The sequence below is a fragment of the Arvicola amphibius genome, chromosome 11 (assembly GCF_903992535.2).
Source record: "Arvicola amphibius chromosome 11, mArvAmp1.2, whole genome shotgun sequence".
NCBI lineage: Eukaryota > Metazoa > Chordata > Mammalia > Rodentia > Cricetidae > Arvicola > Arvicola amphibius.
The window spans coordinates 105,674,037-105,697,303 of record NC_052057.2 but is presented as its reverse complement, the minus strand read 5'-3'; the positions used below and the strand labels follow the sequence as shown (position 1 = coordinate 105,697,303).

At 45.1% G+C, this 23,267-nt stretch overlaps 1 protein-coding gene across 2 annotated transcripts in view; it reads right to left on the bottom strand.

Annotated features, from left to right (window-relative positions):
- Nucleotides 1–4,719: 4,719 nt before the first annotated feature.
- The window catches only part of Znf462 (zinc finger protein 462), a 77,596-nt gene continuing 59,048 nt past the window's right edge, over nt 4,720–23,267 (bottom strand). For both annotated transcript variants that reach the window (XM_038348075.1, XM_038348076.1), the window contains exons 10-12: nt 12,769–12,901; nt 6,345–6,468; nt 4,720–4,957 (exon numbers count right to left, since the gene is read on the bottom strand). In XM_038348075.1, coding sequence (XP_038204003.1) covers nt 4,750–4,957; nt 6,345–6,468; nt 12,769–12,901 — 465 coding nt within the window. In that variant the 3' untranslated portion in view covers nt 4,720–4,749. The remainder of the gene's footprint in view (nt 4,958–6,344; nt 6,469–12,768; nt 12,902–23,267) is intronic.

Sequence of the window (23,267 nt, the reverse complement as noted above, 5' to 3'; positions counted from 1 at the left end):
ACATATCCCTGACCAGTGTGGAACTTGCTGCCCTGGAACTCAAGAGATCTCCCTCCGCCTTCTGAGTGCTGGGATTAAACATCTACATCACCACCCCTCGCTAAAAAGACATTCTTAAGGTTTCCCCTATGTTAAAAGCCCCATTTTTTTTTTTCCCCCAATTCACTTGTACAAGGTAGGAGTTGCTTGATTTTGTTAAGTTTATTCCTAAGAGTGATGGCCTGGCAGTGGAAAAAAAATGAAAAAAAAAGGGGGGAGGTGGAGATGAGGGTTGGGTGGAACATATCCCACAGCACCATTTGTTAAGTATAGGCGGGAAGGCCCACTCAATATATTTGCCATATGCCTTCCTAAATCAAGGGCATTTCCTTAGGCGGACAGAAAACACTCACCCTCGAGACCAGTACATAGAGGGCTAGCTGCATCAACGCACAGGCCCAAGGCTTCCTAAAGATCGCATGAAGGCCCCAGCAGAACGTTTGATGGACGTTCCACCCTCCTCGTTTGTAAGCTGTCGAAAGACCCGAGCCGTGTCAGTCTGTCTGTTGTCAAGTTGCTGGCAGCACACCTACTAAAAAATGTATAAGCACCTGGCTGATGGGAGGAGCATCTCGTGTTTTTGAAGAACACAAGGTTTCCATGTCTCCCGTTATTCTGTTTTGCACGGTGGTAGAAGCTCATGGCTTACATTCTTTCTGGACTCATTGGTAGTCTGGACCAGACAATTTCCAACCCCTAAGTGGATAGTTGGGACTGTGACCGGGTCAAGTCCATAATGTGCGTGTGCTATTACCTGGGGAGATTACCTGCTAAGCTCTCGCAGTGGCCCTGGTGTATATGTGCCATGATAAAGTCTCCTCACATTACCAGATGAAGAAGCCAGGGTTACAAGAGGAAGACCACACCACAGAATTCAAAGCCCTCTACTATGCTAAGTCAGAGGGGTTAAACTTCGCTTTGTGGTCCTTACCCGTGGCCAGGGCATCTACAAGTCCCATCTCCTCTACATAAAACAGAGAGAAAGCATGGGTTAGACATAAACTCAGTTAAAGACGCTGTTCATAACTGTTGTTGGAAGTCACTGGAGAACAGCATCTCTGCATCAAGGATGCCTGTTGAATGAAAAGCTTAATGCGAAATCCTACTACATCCTGAGGGCTCCCGAGACCGTTAGAAGAATGATTCTGCCTGACGGATGCTTGTTTTGTTGCCTACTGAGCGAGCCCAGACCCAGGCACCTGGTGGAGTCTATATAGCTTCACAAAATGTATTTTTGTCAACTCACAGCTACCATCCCTAGGCATCATCCTTGCTTATCTGAGTACGTTTCCAGCACACACACACACACACACACACACACACACACACACACACACACACACAGCCTTGAGGTGTCTGATCTTATTTCCCGACTCTCCACTGACCAAGGGCCAAGAATATATTAAGGAAGGGCAAGGCAACCAGGGTGTCTTTGTGACTAAATCCTCCTTTGACTGCTAACAGGGTGGCTCAAAAACCTTTAAAGGAATGGTGATAATTTGTGTCTGAGACACAACACAGTAAGGTAACTTGGGGCACAGGGTTTGAGGAGGTAGAGGTGAGAATCAGGATCCTCCAGGGGCTGTGACTATCATGGGCTCAGAGTTCCTGGATGAGGGTCCAGTATTGGCATTTGCTCCTTAAGCTTCATTTTGATCCACAATTTATGTTGGAGGGGGGTGTACATGTGTGTGTGTGTGCGTGTGTGTGGTGGGGGTAGTTGTTGTGGTGATCCTCTTGCTCCAACCTCCCAGACGCTGGGATTTCAGGTGTGAGCTACCAAACCAAGTGATTCTCGTTTGTGGTGGAAAACATTCCCTCCATAAGATTCTCACTGCTGTTGCACGTCCTGATTCAGGAATGCTGACATCTAAAACTCCAGCTCACCCCTCACCCTGATCTCCCATTTTCCACATCTAAACAGATTCAGTACGTAGACTGGAAACGGGTTTTGTCATTCACTGCCAGCCTGCCTGTCTGTAATCACACCCACAAATGACTTACGACAGATGCACATAGACACATGTGAAAAAAAATTCTTTATTAATTTCTCACATTTCATTACAAAATGTATGTTGCAAACAACTTGAATAACCTACTTGTGGTTTTTATTTTTATTTTTTTTTTATTTTTCATTTTTTGTGTGTTTAAACCCTTGGCTTCAAGGAGTCAGGATCCCTCTTGTCCTTCATCAAGTTTCAGGAAACACTGATTATTGGAGTCAATAGGTTATCATTTTGCTATTTATTTTCTTCTCTCAAGCTCTGAAAAAAATGTCCTCTGTATAAATTAAACAACAAAAAAATGTTGTAAATTCTATGTCATTACAGTCAACAGAAACAGAATGCACCCAAAAAATGTGCGGCCACAAAATATCAGGTATATGTTTGGAAAAGGAAAAAAAAATGACATTCTAGCCTTGTTAAAAGGATAATGGTCCCATATTTTTATTAACAGGTTAGCAAAACAAAATCCAATGGATTACAATATTTACATGTTATTTGAAAAATAAAGTAGTGATAAAAGCATGTCACAATTATTTTCTCTTTTTTTCTTTCATTGTTTTGTTTGTTTGTTTTTGGTAATTGTCGCAAACATCCAATCCAGGCATGAAACTGTTTAGTACATTGGAAATGAGGCCAATCAAAAACAAGTAAGGACACAAAAGAATCTTTGTCTAGATATTTCACACTTTCCCCCTTTTTTTGCTTTCCATATGATGGCCCCCCATCCCTAAAAAAATTAAATTAACACCCTACAAATAAAAATTCTTAATAGCAAAAAAAAAACCCAAAAAATTAAAACAAAACAAAACAAAAACATGCTTTTCAAGTAAGTACTTACTTCACAAGTTTGACATCTTTCCATGGATTTTACTTGAAGCTATGTGGGACACCGTCATCTCAGTAGTCCCTTATCCCTTCTGGCCCGCCCCCCAACCCATCAACCCTTCCAAGTTAAAAAAACAAAAACAAAACAAAACAAAACAAAAACCAACAAAAACAAAAGAAGAAACATAGTAACCCAAGGACTTACACTCGCCCATACACGTTCATCACACATGTGTACTTATGCGCACACACACACACACACACACACACACACACACACACACACACACCTAAAACCTAAGCTTCAAGAAAGCTCTTCTATACTTTTTGGAACGAAACCCCTTGTTCACAATCAGAACATACTATAAATGTAGACTTAGGTTTAGTCTAAGATGCTCTAGTCGAAAGAAAGAAAAAGAAAAGAAAGAAAAAAGCTCATGTGGGGAAAACACAACAGCTGGATGGAAAGAGAAAAGCCCTTCTTCAGGCTCCCTGCAGGATATGCCATCTCTTGCCTGTGCTTGTGAAAGAATGGCTCCCCAAGACGAGAAAACCTCACAATGCAGAAAGCAAACAAAACAGAGAGTTCAGATCACACACGAAAGCCAGCCCCAGTTGAGGAGAGATTGTTGGTGTGAGACAGACAACATGTTCGCTCGAGAAGAAGCGAAAGGGTGAGAGGACCTCTTTGTCTGGCCCACGCGCTGCATAGCTATGCCGGGAGGTTGGTTCTTTAAATTAAAAACAAAAGAAAAACAAAACAGCAACAACAACAAGGGACGTTGACCTCTTTGTATTAAAATTATAAAAATTCCTATGCACGCACACACACACACACGCAAATCCTCTACCGCTCCCTTGATCTCCAATGAGAACAACCGCAGACACACAAAGGACAACTCACATGGAAAAAGAACAGCCGAATTTGTGCTGTGTTCGTAACACTCAGACCGAGAGGAAATAAACATGTGGCCAACGAAACCCCACAATCACCTTAAAATTAGTTCACACGAACCCTACCAAATTCTAAATTATAGCTGAACACTAAGAAACGGCTTACCTGGAGTACGGGGTGACAGTTCACACACACCTACCTAGCCATTAAAGTCTGTTTCTCTTTTTTTTTTGTTTGTTTGTTTTGTTTTTTACTAAAATAATTAAAAAAATCACAGTATTTTAAGAAATAAAACCCGCGTGGGGATTTTAAGCACAATTTGTGTTCCTTTCTTTAAAAGTCTTTCTCTTTCCCCTCCGTTCACCATCCTGTCCAGCAGCTCTCTCTACAGTTAACCACAAGGGCGACAGGTAGTACAAGAAACGCGGAGACTTCCCTTGGTTAAGTCTGAGGTACTAGGAAACAGGTGACTCTTGTATGCAGAGCAGTTTTTTTTTTTTCTGTTCTGTTATTATTATTATTATTTTCTCCCAAAGCGGCTGCAGTTAGGTCTTGAAAAAAAAGCTTAAGGTATTAAAACTAGAAAAACGCACTGAAAGTTGTGCGCTCACAAAGTTGTTCCCCTAGGAGAGGTCTTCTACTGTCCCCAAGCTTCGGTTTGCCACACACTGTCCGAGAGGGTCACGGAGAGCGCCCGCCGTGCCCGTGGAAGGTACTTCCCAAACCGCAGCCGATGAAAACTTCCGTGGTGAAGATCCGGGAAGAAGGATGTAGGGACAGGACAGGAGCCACATATTCCGATCGTTTAAATAACTTTAATTTACATACTCACTCACACAGCTACCAGTGCTTTGAAAATAGATTGTTCAGTCCTAAGAGCAGCTTTGTTCTCTCTTCTCTGTCCCCTCCCTTCTCAGCCCACGCCGGCCCGCCCACATTTTCATCATGGTTCAAGTAAGGTTTGATAAGAATTTCACCAAACTCTTATTCGTTTTTGGCCTCTGCATCCTCCAGGAGAGATTTGTCGGCAGCTACTACACAGATGGCTACCGTTTCACTCTTTAGAGAAAAGTCTATCCCGACTGGCTCATCGTCTTCCTTCGCCTCTATGGAGGGCAGCTGCATACTATCGTCTACCATCTCTTTTGTATGGACTTCGTCTCTGCTCACTTGGTTGGTGTCATGCAATGCCCTGGAAAAACAAAACAAACGGCAAAAACAGACATCAGCCAGAGGTGGTGGCACGTGTCTCTAATTCAACCCTTAAGAGTGGAGTGGGGGTGGGGGAGGGGAGTGGGGGGGAGGAGCGAGTGGGGTTCAGGGGCTGTGTATAAGCTCACGGATCATTCCCCGGGCATCACCATCTTTCTCTGTATTGAGACAGGGCATTCTTGCTAGGTCAAATCTAGTAGGCTGGCTAACTAGTAAGCGCAAGGGATCCTTCTGGCTCTGCCTCCCCAGATCTGGCAAGCCAGATACACACCGCCATGCCCAGCTTTTGTTTTTGTTTGAGACAGGGTTTCTCTGTGTAACAGACCTGGCTGTCTTGGAACTCTCTTTGCAGACCAGGCTTGACCTCAAACTCAAGAGATTCGCCTGCCTCTGCCTCCCGATTAAAGGTATGCACCACCACTTTTAACCTGGATTCTGGGCATGGAGCTGAAATCTTCAAGCATTTTATTAGCTGACTGACCTCCCAGGCCCCTCACAGGTTTTTCCTCAGTAAACTAATGAAACTCATCTGCCCTTACTTCTCTGATCTTAAAAGCAAAGGAATTTCTATGTGAATATAATAACAAAGTTTTGTCAGGTAGACCTCTTTCTTTCTAACAATGTGGATCCCGAAAAATATTCAAAGTTGTCCTATGCTATGATTATGCCATGTTTTCTTTCCACCTTAGTATATTTCGATATCTCCTTCCCTGAGCTATAGCGGGGAAATAGCAAGAACTTCCTCACGTTTAAACCCGTCAGCTGAACTCAGAAGCTTAGGTCTTGGCCAATAATGATTAAGGAGCAACTCTAGTGTTAAAGATTAATCAGGGCTATTAATAAATCACCCAAACACACAAAAATCTAAAAACCTGCAGTCAGCACCTACATCTTGAGAAATGTAGTTATATTCTCAGAAGTCTGGACACCTTACGGGCATCTCACACAAACCACAACTCACTTCTCTCTGTTTGGGGTGGACTAAGGGTTCCTTTGCAGAAAGAGCAATTTTGCCTTCAAAGAGGTGAACAGTCAGAACCTCGTAGGAATGTTTTACCTCCTTTACCCGGGAGGTGGGTGGAATGGAGCTGTATCTCTGAGGTAAGTCACGGGCATGATCAAGGCCATCCATAAAACAAGAAACACAGAAGCCAGAAACTCAGATCCAGGTTCACATTCTCTCAGAGATGGGCAAACCAAGAGACACACTACCCTTGAGTCTGGGGGATTGCGCCACCTGATCTGTGTCAGGGCGGATGTTTTAAAGTGACATGGGCGGGCTGGTCTACGTACTCTCAGAGAAAGTCTAGCCTCCCTCCCAGCTCTCTGTCACTTGGGACAAAGGTCTTCTTACGGCCCCGACTTACATGCCGTGTCTCAACACATGTCGTTCCCACTCAGAGCCCTGAGAGAACGCCCGTCCACAGAATTCACATGGAAATCGCTTCTCCGTGTTCACACCACTCCCGCGGTCAGAAAATCTCATCAGCTCTGCCAACAGAAAGAAAGGGCCTGCATGAGAACTTTGTGCTTCCAGAATCAACATTCGCGGGGAAACGGCTCCTGACTTACCTGGGAAGCTACCCCGTGGGCCGTCACCAGACTTCTCACTATCTCTGGGTATTTCTGAGGCACAATGCTTGGATAGCTCTCAGGAATTGTCCTGAGTTCCGGTCACTTAAGCAATAGCTCCTCCCATCATCAGCAAACCTCCTGCCAGAAAAGGCTCCTGGGTCTCCTCTCGGGTCCCATGGCATTTATCTTCTAATTAACCCATCCCTTCTGCACACTCTGGGTGAGGGCCCTGACAGCTTGGCCGCTACTCAGTGTCTCTCTGAATCAGGTTCCTCTTTTCACCAAGAAGAAAACAGACTGCAGGAAGAGCCCAGCATAGTCGTACAGTACAGACCACAGGGCTTTTTACTCAGTCCCAAGTGAGTCCGAAGCTTTATAACGTGAGTTCAACGTGTTCCCAGGACAGTTAGAAGCCCTGCAAAGAACCTCATGGGAACGGGGGCCCTAGACAGTGTGACGTGGGTGGGGGTGGGGGCCTACAGAAAAGCGTGTCTAGTCGAGAGAGAGAGATGGTTCAGGGGATTAGTGCTGCTTGCCACCAGGCCTGGTCTGAGTCTGCTTCTCTGGAGCCCACATGACGGAGAAGAAAAATCAGCGAACTCCTGCAAGTATGACCGCCGGCATATGCCACTCTCTCACATGTGCCATAAGTAAACACATGGAACCATTAAGAAAGAAAAGAAAGCATGTCCACAGTCGATGACGGATCCTGGTTCCAGCTGCCCAGTCTTTATTCCTCAACCGGTGATATTCACAAATGCAGGACCAGACAGACATTTCTGGACCGGTCTGGTGTACACATCAAATATTGACGCAGCTGTTTTGTTTACTCCTGTGATACTGGCACAAGTTAGGGGTCTGATAAACGTGGTTGTTTAGCTAATTGCTTTTAAGCCACACCCCCTGGCAAGCTCAAAGGTGAGGGCTCCCACGGCCTTTGTGCTGTCCTGTGTCCTAAGCCCCCATGTCTTACATTGGCCCACGGAGGGCCAAGACCTCACATTGGTAAGTCTTTTTGCAAAAAGGATGAAGTTTGGGGAAATCTGATCATCGTCATCTCTGTGGGCCCCACAGATGAGGTGTCACAGGAAGACATCTCCTGGTGGAAATGCTCCATAGCTCATGAAATCTTCAGGACACTAACTGGGGCTCTGTTCTTCACAAAAGGCTATGTGAACAAGGCCAGTTTTCACAAAAGACGAGACATCTCACAAATTAAGAAGATCACCACACAAGCCATTAAAAATAATTGCACAGACCATCTTCCTGATTCTTTTCACTGGAAATGAGACAGCACCATCTGCTCCGCGCATTAATTCCTTAGCAGGGATTATCTTGGGCAAGAAATCAACAGAATGCCTTCCTGACTCCTCCCAGTTGCATAATGAGAGGGGGCGGGGGCGGGCAGCGTTCGGCTGGGTTCTTTCAATTTCTTCATGCGTGGCTGCTTTCTGAAATTCCCTCTGAGCTTCCCGGGCTGATCTTGCTGTGTATCTGTGTTGAGCACACTCCCCAGCTCTCTTGTTTGGAAAGGAACTGGGTAGCAAGAAGGCCGTGGAGCCCCCAGCGGAAGGCATCTCTATGAAAGCCCAGATTACCCATGAGGAGAATGTTGCTAGCACTTGCTCCTTTGCCCTCAGGAAACATGAAGCCAGTCATCTATTGTCTCCAAGGGCACATGCTCAGCTTATCTCAAGAAGAAGAAGCATTCTACCTGTCAGATCTTAAATCACTCTCCCTCAGCTTGAGAGCTGAGCTAATACCCCCTCTCCTGTCCTCTGCAGAAGCCAGGATGTCTGGCAAAAACACCCCGAGGCTATGTGACTCTGTCTTCTTGGCAAGAATCTACTGAGATGGCAGAAGATGATTCTAGATGTTTCAAAGGGGGATGGGACAAAGGAAGTGTCTTGCAAGGATGGGTGGCAAGGAGGGACGGTTTTTGGCTTGCAATCCTAAGGCACTAGGGTCAGTCCCCCATACTAACTGTTTAAACGAGAAGGACTTTTGCCATCATGTGTTTAGTCTGGTGAATGCAGACACAAGACTTTCCAGTGAGAAGCAGAAGCCCCCCCCCCCCCCCCCCCCCCCCCCCCCCCCAGTTCTCTCTCTAGTTACTATCTGGTCTCCTGCTGAGAGCCCAATGAGCAAAGAGAGGCCAAGCTGGACCAGCCTGATTGCTACCCCTACACATCTCACCATGGATTGTGCTTCCTCACAGCCCTAGGCTTGTTTTATCTATTTTGGGAGACATCACTGGGGAAACAGAGGACTCTGGAATGCTGATGGCTTCAGAAATAGCGTGTGCTCAGCCTTAGACATGAGAAAGCCATGACACCCAATAAGGAATCTTTTATCTCCTAAAGAGGGACAGCAAGGTCACAGAGCATCAGGAAGAAAAAGGACCCTCTCTCTGTGCCCTCGCTGGGGACCATCCTTTCCCTCCCTCTCCCTGAGGACATTCAAAACAGTGCAGGGATAGTAATTTGCTGTGAAGAACATATTTGTGAAAAGATTTTTTAGAGAGAGAGAGAGAGAGAGAGAGAGAGACAGAGACAGAGACAGAGACAGACAGAGACAGAGAGAAAGCCACACTTCTGGGTTCACAAGCATTTCCCTGAGAAGAAATGGCGTGATCCCCAGGTGAGGCAGTCTGGTTTGTGTCGCCTCTCAGGCTGGCCATAGGCAAGCAGCTTGACTAGTGAGCACACCTGGACAGCCAGGCTCTGTTATCTTTATTGGTTGGAGATTCAAAGGCCCAAACTGGTTGTCACAGTGGAAGGGCGTGGTTGAGAAACACACACCAGAAAAGAACTACCTACAAAAGAACAACAGATGTTCTGCCATGGGCTCTTAGAGTCTAGCCCCAGGGCCGATGCACCCCCAGATTTCATGGCTAGGTTCTCTTTAATAAAGAACATTTTATCACTTCAGGGTCGAACATGTGCACAGTGTAAGAGATCTACTCTGGAGCCAAAAGATTGTGAGATTCAACCCCGCTGGCTTTATAGTTAGTTACCTACTATACTCTAGATAGGACCATAAGTTTGTTTTTAGACCTATTATTGATAGATCCATGTCTTGGCTGTCATTTAATCAATGTTTTTGGCTGTGGTGGGGTGGGGTGAGAGGGTGGCCTCTCACACAATAGGCAAGTACTCTTATCAGCCCGTTACATCCCTAGGCCTTTCTTACTTTTATAATACCAAATAACTACAGAAGACCTCCCCCCCAAAACACAATAATCTAGTGTGATTAGGATAAGAAGTTTGAAATCAGGCAGTGGTGGCACACACCCTTAATCCCAGCACTTGGAAGGCAGAGTCAGGTGGATGGATCTCTGTGAGTTCAAGGCCAGCCTGGTCTAAAGTAAAGTTCCAGGACAACTAGAGCTACACAGAGAAAACATAAAAAGTGCCACATTCTGTGACTTTAGGATGATATTGCAAAACCTAAGACAATCAAAACAGGCCTAAAATCCAGATTCATGGACCACCGGAGCAGAGCAGAGTCCAGAAGTGAGTCCTACATTTACAGCCATTGAGTTTTTGAGAAGGTTGCCAGGTATATGCAACGGAGGAAAAGACAGTCTTGTCAATGATCACCGGGACAATCGGGCATCCTAGGCAGAAGGAAGAAACCAGATCCTGATCTCCCAGCAAGCAAAAGAAAAAAAAAACAAAACAAAACCCCCAAACAAAAACAAAAAACAACTCAAAAGAAAGTAAGAGGTTGAAATGTAAGCCCTGAAGCTGTAAACACCACTGGAGGAAACAGGGGATCTCCATGACACGGGTCTCAAGGAGTGAGTCTGAGGTCGATTTTTCATGTTTTTTACATGACCCCCTCAAGCACAAGTGAAAAAAGCAAAAAAGTAGACAAATGGGAGCTAAATCAAGCTGAAAGTTTCTGAGCCTTTAAAGAGACATTGGGGAGGTGACATCTTTAGACTACACATCTGTCACAGAGTCAACATCCCGGATGTATGCAGAACCCAAACAACTCAGCCAATACTTGAGTGAAGAATTTCCCCCAATTAAGAAACAGACAAGGTTTTGTACAAGCATTTCTCGGAAGATATGCAAAGGATATCAAGCTAATAAAGACATTCTGCATCACGAACAGGAGGGAATGCAAATTCAAACCTTAGGTGCTGCTCCATAGCAGTTAAGAGTGTCTACTACCAAAAGAGGGAGCGCTAGCAAGTGCTGGTGATGCTAAGAAAAGAACACTGTAGACTCGTAGCTAATTAGGAACAAAAATTAGGGTATCCATTATGGACCATTCTAAGTTCCTCAGCAAGCTCACTACTGGCTTGACACACAAAGAAAACGAAGCGAGTCTACCAAAGAGAGGCCGGCACTCTGGCAGCACTCACAAAAGCAGAGACACAGAATCCACCACCGAGGCCATGTGTGTGTGAAAGGGTACAGAACAGATGACACACGCACCCACTGGCCTGCCGTTGACACCGTTCTACTTTAAGGCAGGGAATCCTGTCGTCTGAGGCGACACGGATGAGGGCTGCATGTGAAAGGAAATAAACCGTGCGTAAAGGCAAGCCCTCAACGGTTTCACTCAATGTGAAACCCCGGTCAAACTCAGTGACGTGGGTATTGCCAAAGCCCACGGGTGGGCAGCTGGGGACAAATTGGTCAAGACACCAAATTTCACGTAGATAGGAAGAATGAGTTTTAGAGATCAATTTTCTATCATGGTGACTATAATTAATAATGCTACTGAAGTTTGAAATTGCTCAGTTGATTAAGTTCTTACTTCCCAAGATAAGTATGTGAGAAAAAAAATTATATTAACTAGCTCCATTTAGCCAGTCCACAATTTAAGCCTATTTTAAAAACACTTAAATATACAATATTGGTTGCTTGTCAACTAAAACCAAAGAAAATATCAAAGTTCAAAGTTTGAAGATTTTAAGTTAAAAAACATCTATATACTGTCCACCTTAGTAGACAAACATCACTAACATAACTGCCACCATGACTATTATTTGATAGTTGGTGATCTCATCAAAACATGAAGCCAAGTCCTATAGACAGGGGCCATGATCTCACCGGGTAACTGAGGAAACCCCTTCATGCTTCACGAGACTAAAGAAACCGTGCTCAGTAATGGCCATTAATATGATTTTCCTGTCACTGCAATGGTGGTAGCTACATGCTTTTCCCTCATATTTACAGTATCCATGAACGAACTTTTTACTCAATCTGCAGTAACTCAAAGAACCCATCGCAGACTACCTTACTTCTTTTGAATTTTGAGTGTGGCTACGCGCACAGGGGTGCAGGTACACACGGAGGCCAGAAGGAATCTGAGCCCCTAGGGCTGGTTACAGGTGGCTGTGAGCTGCCAAAACGGAGTGCTGGGAACTGAACTCCGTTTCTTTCAAGAGTAGCAAGCATCCTTAGCTGCTGAACCCTCCTCTTTCTAGCCCTCCATCGCCATCCCAACACACACGTAGGCACACACACCTCAGTCAGCGTGAGCACGCCCAGAGTGTTCCATGTTTAACCAGCAGATAAAGACAACTTCTTAGCTCTTCTAAACGAGTTATCCGTAGCTAATACGTTTTGCAATCTTTTTTTATCGTTAGAATAATGGCAGAACAGATCAGAAGGGCAGGGGTTGGGAAAAATAGTTCAAAACTCCCACAAAACCTTTGCTGGTGTTTTCTGCATGTACACGGAAGCATGAGAAACACTGTCTCTCCCTCCTGACAGAGTGGAAACAGAGCCCTGAGGGGGTTAAGAGGAAGGCTCTGCAGGGGAACGTGTAGAGAGTTCAAGCTCACTGCAGCCTCTCACTACGACCCTAGCAGCAATCATTCTAAAGGAGTATGCAGTCCCAAGTTCACTCCCGCTCCTCGATAGCCCTACAGCGTCATTCAGCCTGCTCTTTGGCTTATCTTCATTTTGAAGGTTCCTCGGAACTAGTTTTCCTTGCCAGGAGCCGTATTTTTTTCCCTCCAGCAAACATAGATCTATAATTAGGAAGAAAATCTCTGTTTTCCTTGGAGTGTCTACAGCTGGTAATAGTTTGTAAAGACAGGGCCCCTGATGGTGCCAAAGCCGGTCTGTTCTGCTGCTTAACCAAGAAGGATCATTCCTTCTGTTCTTCCTACAGCGGCCTCCTGCCTCCCTTCTGTCTCGTTGTGGACGCTCTGGGTGCCATCTGGGACTCAGAGGGCAGGGGGAGACTAACCTCTGTCTTCAGCCTTGCTGCTCATTTCGTCATCCTTGTCCTCGTCGTCGCTGCTGGAACTCTCCATCTTCTCCTTCATCTGCTCCAGCTGATCCAAGTTAACCCGTCCAACCAGCTCGAAGTTCCGGCTGACCTGAAAAAGGCCCAAGCAGATGACGGAATAATGAACCAGACCGCACGGGCTCTCTCGGGAGGAGATCATTCCAGCAGAATTTCCCCCTATGTCTGTGTGTTTGCATCTGAGACCAAACAAACTAGGAGCCTGAGAGGTCCTTTTCTTCACCCTGCCTCTCAGTGACAGAACTGTCCCCGACTCCCCATTCCACAGAGAACATCACTGAACCTTCTTATCAAACTTGTGAGACACGGGTACCGAAAACAAAGCCCAAGGCATCACAAAACCTATAATACTGAGTCAACACTGAGTTAAAAAAAATACGAGTATCTTTTAGCTCCCCAAACCTTTCAATAGCTCTGCATACAAGGATGCTCTTAGAGGTATCCTGACTACCAGCAATGAGAATCAGAACTTTCTTCCTGTCAGCCACACTTCTAGGCTGTTCCAGCCAGAACCACAAGACTTCTGACTCTCAACTCTATAGACTCTTAGCTTCTATAGGAGACCATATTATTGCTACTAGTTTAGCTATGTGTTTGAAACTGACCACAGCCTATTATGAGATTAGGACTACCTGAAAACAAAACAAAAACTCACGGCCTAACTAACCTTAAGAGCTCATTTAATGTGTGTGTTAACTATGGGGCTGATGAGACGGTTCAGTGGGAAAAGGATTTACTGCTCAAGGGTCAGCATCTGAGTTCTGGTCCCCAGCACCACATAAAAGCCGGGAAGAGAAGTTCCAGGTTCAGGAAACAGACCCATCTCAAAACCAACAGTGGAGAACATGTACACACACAGTGGGTGATTTTTATTTACCTAAAATGTAGTTAGGATAATGGGGGAACCTGAGCTTTCTTCAAAGTCGCTCAAAGGAAGCAATAATCCAAACTAGAGCTCTGGTTACCAGGTCAACGGGAGCACAAAATTTGCCTTCTTTGTTCCTCTCATCTGAACTTTGGCAGCCACACGCACCAAGCCAGAGATTACGGCTCTGGATGAGGTGGGTGCTCCGATCCCCTGTGGAAGGCCAGGGAGGGGGATGCCAAGACAAACACGACTCGATTCCTGCCCCAGAAGCTCACAGTATGGCTGTCGAATGACGGCAGACATCAATAATTAGGTAGGCCGCTTCCACAGCTGCCGTGGTAGACGGCGCAATGAGGGCACAGGAGAGGAAAGAGGGCTCACAAGACAGTTCGAAATATTCTCTGGGGCCAGGCTGGGACAAAGATTTGCTGAGCATCACCAATTCCATATGCCTGGCAGATGGGCTCGTCATCATTTGCTGTGGCAAATGTGAGAGAACTTGACTCAGAGGACCGGGGCCAACGCAGTGCTGAGAGAAGACTTAACACCGCCCTGGCAACTTTGGATAGAAGATTGGAACATCTGAGGGGAGGCAGAAGGCTCGTTCATGGTGGTTTGCTGGTCTTGCTAGGAAAACGGGATCCATGAAATCAGTGGATTTTGCTCTCTCTATGCCAGGCCTGGGGTTCCTCTTTGCAGCCCCTGGTTCTCACGAAGCTCATGGTACCAGACGGAGATCTGTCTTTAAACCAAGTGCCCTTTTGTCCCTCTTCCTTTTCAGGGATTTCTGATGAACGACACTTGTGTGTTTTCCCTCCCTCGGAAACGGGTTCATGTTTTGGATTCTGCACAGTTTTGAAACAGTATGTGGCATTTTCACGGTAGACGTTCATCCCGGGACAACCCGGGATTTATCTATCCTGAAGATGTCTATAATCTTTGCAAGGCAATTAAGACTTAAAACTATTTTTTTTTTTGCTATGTAATGAGAAGATTTCTAAAATTAAAAAAAAAATCTTTATAGTGCTGGGTTATTCTAACATTTAAAACCCCCAAACTAGCCATCTAAATGCTAATCTGAACACAGAAGAAAGAAGCCTTTCTCCCGCCCTGCTTAGCCCCACCATCTCTCCTGTCTGGATCACCATTGCAAAATTGGTTCGGCAGTATCCTTTCTCCCCTCTTCCTGTATCTATTCCCCACAGCCATCATTAAGGGAATGTTAGGAAGCTGGGGAGACCTAAGTCAGTAAGAGCTTCCTGTGCAAGAGTAAGTTTGAATCCCCGGGATCCACATAAAAAGTTGGACGGGGTGGTGCGCTCTTCAGTCCCCAGCTCTAGGGAGCTGGAGACAGAAAGGTTTGCTGGGACTTTGGATAGGCGAGCCCCAGAATTGTTGAGAGTTCCTTTGGAGAGTGATTGAGGAAGACACTCAGTGGCCTCTAGGCTCCATACACGTGTATACAAAAGCCCCATCTACACGCACGTACGCGCACACACACATACACACACACACACACACGTTACAGGCTTAGAAAATATCAATCTTCACCCTGAGGACAAAATCCATTTGGGGGGCGGACTGTGGTTTACACACCTTCTCCAAGCAACCCTTGTTCCCATCACCTCAACTCACTGAGCTTCTCAGCACATTCCTATTCCTAAGCTGGCACTCCTGAACCTGCTGCATCCCTCCCTCCCACACAGTGAATCGGCCCCCCAGCCCAGCCCCATACCTTCCCCAGGGAAGCCTTCCTGCCACTGCTCCTGCATTAACTATGCTGGTTCTCCCTGTCACAGTACCCATACTGGCTCACCTCCTACCCTGCCTCTCCCTGACCGAGCTGCAAACCCCGAGGATAGATTTTCTGTCTTCCCTGCGCCGGCAGAGTTTACACTGAGTAGGCATTATTACTCATATTGCCTGCGCAACTTGTAACAGCTGTTTTATTTTAATTCTTCTTCGAGTCCTCCTTACTTGCCTCGCCGCATCCTCCGCCTCCTCCTCATCCTCCTCATACTCCTAGCCGTACTCTCATCCTCCACCTCATCCTTCCCCACCTCCTCGTTTGTCCCCTGGCTTGTCCTGGAACTTGCTTTGTAGATCAAGTGGGCCCTTAAACTCACCAGCGTCTGTCCTGTCCTCTAGCCTCCCGAGTGCTGGATTTAACAGGTGTATGCCACCAGGCACAGCTATAGCCATTCTTATTTGTTGGTTTGAAATCATTCAGGAGCTGGGGGGTGGGGTGGGGAGAGGAGGCGAAAGAGCCTTAGATCTGTTCTTAGCGTGTATGTCCCCCAGATTTATTTAATTATGGAACTTATAAAAATGACCAAATTGAGCATGAATTTTCATACTGTACCAAGATGGGAACCTAGCCTTACAGAAAAGACTGATGCAGACATGCTTCCTGGTGACAGAATGGAACTTGCCACTCGCATCCTCTGGCGGCATCACAGACATCAAGTAGGAAAACTGCTAAAGCAAGTCTATCCCATGTTTCTAGAGTTTCAGGGGCAGAGTTCAGCCTCCTACCAGCCGCACAAGTTTATCTTCCCATGAGACACCCAACCAGGATGCTCCTATTCCTGACAATTTATTATCACCATCAGAGCAGACAGAGTAATCTTCCCTCTCTAGAAAAAAGTAACAACAGATCACATGGAGCCATGGCCCGTTGCTGGCATCCGTAGTGCCTGGTGGTTGCTAACTGACACTGTGATGCTGAGAATGACTTACGCACAGGCAGAGATATTTGTTCTGCAAAGGGCCACGTAGTGACTCGTGTAAGCTTTCCAGATCACAGAGCTTCTCCCACAATGATTAAACTGCTCAGAAGCCGCCAGGAGCACCGGGCGAAGATGCACACAGCTGAACGCACATCAACACCTATTTACGGAAAGCCAGGTAGGGAATCCGCACTGCTTCGTTGGTCAGAAAATATGCTCTTGAGCTTTCCAACTCTTTAAAAATTTCCAACACTTTCTTGGATGATGGGGCAATGCCAACTCAAGTGGTATGTTGGTGTTAGCCCACGGGACACCCTCTGCTAACCTCTGACTTAGGTACAGTTGCAAGCAGCTCGTTGGTTGTCTTTGAAAATCAGATGGGGATACAGGAAGGGAATCAGTGTGAAAAACAAAATAGTATCTGTACGATTGCCCACAGGATGCAGATTAAAAATGCTGTTAAAGGAGCTGGAGAGATGGCTCAGCGGTTAAGAAGACTGGCTGTTCTTCCATAGGATCCAGGTTCAATTCCCAGCAACCACATGATGGCTTCACAAGTATCATTAACTCCAATTTCGGGCGATGCAACACCCTCTTCTGACTTCTGTGGGCACCAGGCATGCATGTGGTGCACCACACACATGCAGTCAAAACACTAGTTTACATAAAAATAAATAACAATTTGAAAAGCATGTTGCATTCTCAGGTGGCAGTGCCCCTGCAAAGAGGTTATGATGAAACCTTAAAGAGAGGACACATCCAACGTTCATCCGGTTGTCCTGAATGGCAGGATTCCTTTCCGTTTTCTGGTTGAATAATATTCCATCATGCATACCATAATTTTCTTCATTTATTACACACCAGCAGATGCTTTGGTGGTTGCCATGTAAACAATACAATGACAGCAGGAGCACATGGTCTCACGGGAGGGGGGTGTACCAGATCATCTTCTCCTTACATATTCAGAAGAGGAATGGTTGGTCCAATGTACTCCACTCATGCCTCCCACTAAGCTGTATCTCCTTTTACTTTTTTATATATGAGACAGCTTCTCACTATCATGGTAGCCTGTCAACATCTGGAATGACTGGGTTCACAGGCCTGAGTCACCAGGTTTAGCTCAATTTTTATCTTCTCGAGGAACCTCCTGACCCTTCTCCACAAAGGCTGCATGAATTTCCACTCTTAAGAGCAGTGCACAAGGGGACTCTTCCTCCAAGGGTTCCAGAGCACCACACGGTGAACCTCAATAATATATTGTTTTAGTTGTCGACTACGCCTCAACTAAGTTGGAAGAAAAGGAAAGGAAAACATCCCAGGCCAGTAAAGCAGCTAGGTGGTCTGAAAGTTCTTCAGAGGCCGCTGTGAGCTGGGCTGGTGTGCTATCTCATTATGGTTGCTTCTATCAAGAACAGAGCACGCTGGATCCTCAGTCTTGGTTTAAGCTTGTGTGTCCTATCTGCTTAGGGGTAGCAAACACATCTTACTTTGCCATGTATGGCTGGTGCAGACTGTGAGGTCAGGTGTGCATTTCACATGCACGGAGCATTATTTAACTTTATCGGGTGACATGAACGCCCATGAGACTACAATGCATAAAGAATTCGTAACATTCGCATCCCATGAATTTGATTGCTGGTGTGAAGATAAAACTAGACACTAAGAGATTAGAAAGTACTTAGTGAATGTCTGTTATATACTATAAATGTATGCAGTAGTTTTGACAGGCATCCTTTTGGCCTTGGACTGCTGTGTACAAAATTACAGGTGTTGTCCATGTCAGAAGATGAGAACGCACAGAAAACACATACTAGAGTCATGAAGTGGGTTCTCTTCTCTTCGGGAGCCATATCTCTGGTTTTCTGGGGTTTTTTTCTACTGTAGCAAACCACCTGTGACAGTGTAAAAGCACTTGCAGGATGCAGGAAAAAATGCTCGCTATGGTGAGACTGGCTAATCCAGGGGGAGAAAAGAAAAAAAGGAAAAAGGTATGGATAACAATGTTGTGTTGCAAACTCTAATGGGTAAGTGGCATGCCTTGAGATGTGTCCTTCAAAATAAAAGTTCTATTAAGAACAGTACAAACAGAGGATCATGGAATAGCTAGACAGGTATGGAGCACAGAAGACAAGAACCAGATCCACTTTCTTGAAACACAGTCGAGTTTTTGACAGACTTAACTTGACCGAAGTCCAGATGAAGTCTACTTATTTGGAAACCTTGGTATATAACTCCAGACACAAGTGCTGAAGGGAGCCAGGAGAAGGGCAGTGTCAACAGGCTCTGACCTGATCAGCTGAGCTGTTGCCAGGCTTCTGAACCCAAAACACAAAAGCAAAAGATGCTGGCAAGGCCACCAAGTTTAGCTAAGTTGAACAAACAGGCTTCTTCAAATTTCATCTTTGAGAAGCAATTCCAGATTCATTTAGTTGAGTGTCTATGGCAGGAGGGGCAATGTTAGATTGTGGAGAGAAATTCAGGAATGTGTCTGCAGAGAAGCAAGTTGGAGTGGGAGCATTGGGTTTTGACTGGGGAAGACAGGGGATACTTTCAAAGGTTATGGGTAAATAACATTTTTGTCTAATGTTGACTTGATAAATATTGTTCAAGGCTCTTGAAGGCACACACCTCTGAAAAATGGTCACATTTCTTACTTGTCTGATTCTGGCTTCTCTGTCTTCTCAACCCCACGAAAGAGACAGATAGATGTCCAGTGGACACATCAACCAACAAAGCCAATAGGAGGGAGAGCAACGTTGAGATAACACAAACCTCCAGGGAGACCTAGAGCCTGTGGAAGTCTCCGGAAGCCTTGGACTGTCCACTGGTAGTTAGCCCAGAAATGAATGTGGATAAAGGTATATCTGATAGTTTGAAATGAGGGAAGATTTATAGCATTATTTTATTAAAGAATAAAAATCAAAGATAAATATTAGGGAGTAAATCTGAGAGATCCACAGAGTGTCAGAGACATGATTCTGCCCTGCCCCTCTCCACTTCCCGGGTTAATGCCTCAAGTATGCATTAATCAGGTTCTATTGGTCCAACAACCAATTTGGTAGGGCATACTTCGAAAAGGCTGCACAACCCCTCAGTCTTTCCTCTTCCTCCTCAGGGTGTCCTATCTCCTTCTGAGTCGGCCAGGGAACTCTTTGATCCACCCAGGCCAGCTGAATGTGAACTCTGCTCTTCAAGCCAAGGCCAGACTCTATTGGTGGCCTTGGAGCAATCAACACAAACAGATCTCCTTTTCTGAAACTTGTACTATACTATGTATTTCATGAATTCAGAAAACTGAATTAAGAGCCCAGAACTTGCTGTTTGTTTCTGGGTTGAAGGTTCTGTTGTTTCCTGAAAACTGCTGCTTGCCGGCACGCACGCATACACACACACACACACACACACACACACACACACACACACACAGAGTCAAAAATACACATTTCTTGGAGTTCAATTGCTTGAGGCTCCATTTGTATAAAAAATTAAAACCACTTCAAAGTCAATTCAATTAGTAAATGTATAATGCCTGAATAGACTGTACTAAATGTAATATACTGAACATGATAATTTTATGAGAAAACCAAGTTGGAAATAATATATTTTTACGTTCCTTTAAGTGGAAAAGAGGTTTCAGAATCATAACGAGCATTAGCAAGGTACTGCATATACTTAAAATTTTCTTTTAAAAATGTGTGCTTTTTGAAGTGAGAAATGTAAGCTTTGTTTTTTTTTTGGTTTTTTTTTTTGGGAAGTAGTGTTGCTGACTAAGATTTCCTCGTGTATGTTCAGGGGGGAGGGGAGAAGGAGGAGAAATGGACAGAAAAGAAAAGGAGGCCTTCCCGAGGACCTAGTGAGATGGGAAACAGGCAGGGAGTGAACGGGTGATAAAATGAAACAGCTGCGCTCTTTACTTTAGATCCCAGGAGATTCCACGATTCCTCGCTCACTGACGGAGAAGGGTCTGGAAGGACAGGGTTCTGTTTGTCACCTCTAAAATGAGGGTTCTGATTGTCGCCCCTTCTCCTCCGCACTCTGGCTTCTGAGGATAAACATGGCAGCCTACATCAAGTGCCCTTGACATTTTGGTTCGTAAATGCAATGATGTATTTGACTTCGAGGACCCTTTCTGATATTAACAGCTTTCTGTCCACCTGGCACACGGGTATTGGTGTCTTTAAAGATCCACCTCGGGGTCTCCAGCTTTGGCGGTGAGCATTCAGATGGCCCAGCCTGGAAAGCCCAGCTCTGATTAATAAAATCCTTTCATGGGGAAAACACATCCTACGGTGCCTCACTTTCCCTTAGATTTTCTCCTTCATGCAACATCCTCTCAAGTGATTTGCGACAGAATATAAAAAGCACGACACTTAACAGTGTCTTATTGAAAACGTGGCAGCAATCCTCAACTCGGATTTCACTGTCAACAGCTCATGCATTAATCAGGCTCTATTGGTCCAACGATCAATTTCGTAGGACATACTTCAGAAACGTAGCAACTACTGAGGGCTTACTCTGGGCTTGAGTTTGGGAATTAGAGTATAATTCACTGACCATCTAATTTATTTATTTTAAATGAATAATTATTTTTTTTTTTTTAAAAAAAAGTAGATTTACTCATTGGTACAACCCTCACCCAAGTCAGCTTAGAAATATCCTTCCCTCTGATCCATCCTTCACATCCTTTCTAATCAAGCCTTACTTTCAAGATTCAGTCCCAGGCAACTTCTGAGCTGTTTCCTATCGCTACATTTATGCATTTTCCAGAAAGTCACATGAAACCGAAGTCTGGCTTCTGTCCATCTGCTGTGATCTGAGACCCATCCATGCCATGAAATGCTAGTAATCCATTCCTTACTCATGAGCAGCTTTCTACTGGATAGACGGTCTGTATTTCATCTACCCATCTACTTTAAGACAACGTGGTGGTGTGAAGAAGAATGGCCCCCACAGGCTCACAGCCTTGAATGCTTGGTCATTAGGAAGGGTGCTACTTGGCAGGGATTAGGAGGTGACCTCTGGTTGGAGTGGGTATGGCCTCCTTGGAGGAAGTATGTCACTGTTTGGGTGGGCTTTGAGGTTTCAAGAGTCCAAGCCAGGTTCGATGTCTCTCTTCCTGCTGCCTGGGGATCCAGGTATAGAACTCTCAGTTACATCTCCAGCACCCTATCTGCCTGTGGACAACTATGTTTCCCACCATGACAAGAATGGACTAAACCTCTGATTGTAAGCCAGCTCCAATTAAATGCTTTCTTTTTAAGAGTGGTCATGGCGTTTCCTCACAGTAACAGAAAAGTGACTAAGACAGCCAGGGTAGGATTGCTGGGTCTGACGTCAACACAGTGCACAACACTGAAACAGCTTGCCAAAGTACTCGAGAGCAGCTGTACGCTTGTACGCTCGACCAGCACGCCCAGCACGCCATGGTCTTTTCCACCTTCCTCCACATCCCCAACAACACCGCGGTATTGACAGCCTAGTACGGACAGCCTGGGATCGACCACCTTGGTAGATAGTGAAAATGTTCTACCTCCTTAATCTCTGCTTTGCTGGGGGTAGATTGTGCCAAGCATTTCTGGATGGAGCATTTAGCCACTTTTTTTGTCCTTTTCTAGAAAATTGGCTATTCAATTTCTCCCTCATACTGAGTAGAACTGAAATAGTTCTTTGCACGTGCTGGTTCCGTGGCCTGGTACATAAATAATTGGCTTAATATCTGTTTTAGGTTTGTTTCTTGACCTCTTTTCTTAATGCCATCTTTTAAAGAGCAAACATTTAATTCTGATGACCTTCAACTTTTATTCTTTTTTTTTCTCCTAATGTCTACAACTTTTATGCTTTATCTAAGTATTATTCTGTCACCCAGTGTCTCAGAATTCCTTATTTCACTAATGTTTATAGGTTAGCCCAAATATTATGATTTAACAGATTTTTTTGGTAGAGTTATGTAAAGACCAAGGGTTGAAATTTATGTGTAAACCCAGCTGTTCCAGAACTACCTTTGAAAGAACACCATCTCTCTATTGTATTGGCATGCTCGGTGGAAACCAATGGACCACATTTACGTGACAGTCTATTCTTGAACTTTTTTTTTCCTGTTCCCTTAAACTGTGCGTCTGTGCTTGTACCAATGGCACAGTCTTTTAGTTACTATAGCTTCACTTCGTTTTGAAAGCAAGAAGGACCTAGTCTCCCAACTTTGTTTCTTTTCACCATTTAGACAAATTCAGTGGTTCTCAACCTTTCTAATGCTGCAGTCTGTTAATACAGTTCCTCATGGGGCAGTGATTCCCAACCATAAAATTATTTCGTTGTTATTTCATAACAGTAATTTTGCTACTGTTATGAACCATAACGCAAATATCTGATAAGTAGGATATCTGATATTGATGTAGGTGTGTCTTCTATCCATCTGATGATTTCATTGATTAATTAATAAAGAAACTGCTTGGCCTGATAAGGTCAGAACATAGGTGGGTGGAGTAGACAGAACAGGATGCTGGGAGTGAGGCAAGACGCTTCAGGCAATAGCCATGTCTCTCTGAGACAGACGCGATGGAGCCAGCGCCAGGTCAGACGTGCTGAATCGTTCCCTGTAAGACACCACTCGTGGTGTTACACAGATTATTAGAAATGGGTTAACCAAGATGTGAGAATTAGCCAGTAAGAGGCTAGAGCTAATGGGCCAAGTAGTATTTAAACGAATACAATTTGTGTGTTGTTATTTCAGGCCATAAGCTAGCCAGGTGGCTGGGAGCCGGGCGGGATGAAAAGCAGACCTGCCCGCTGCTCCTCACTACATGGTATGTGTCCCGTGACAAGGTCATTTAACCCCCCAAAGA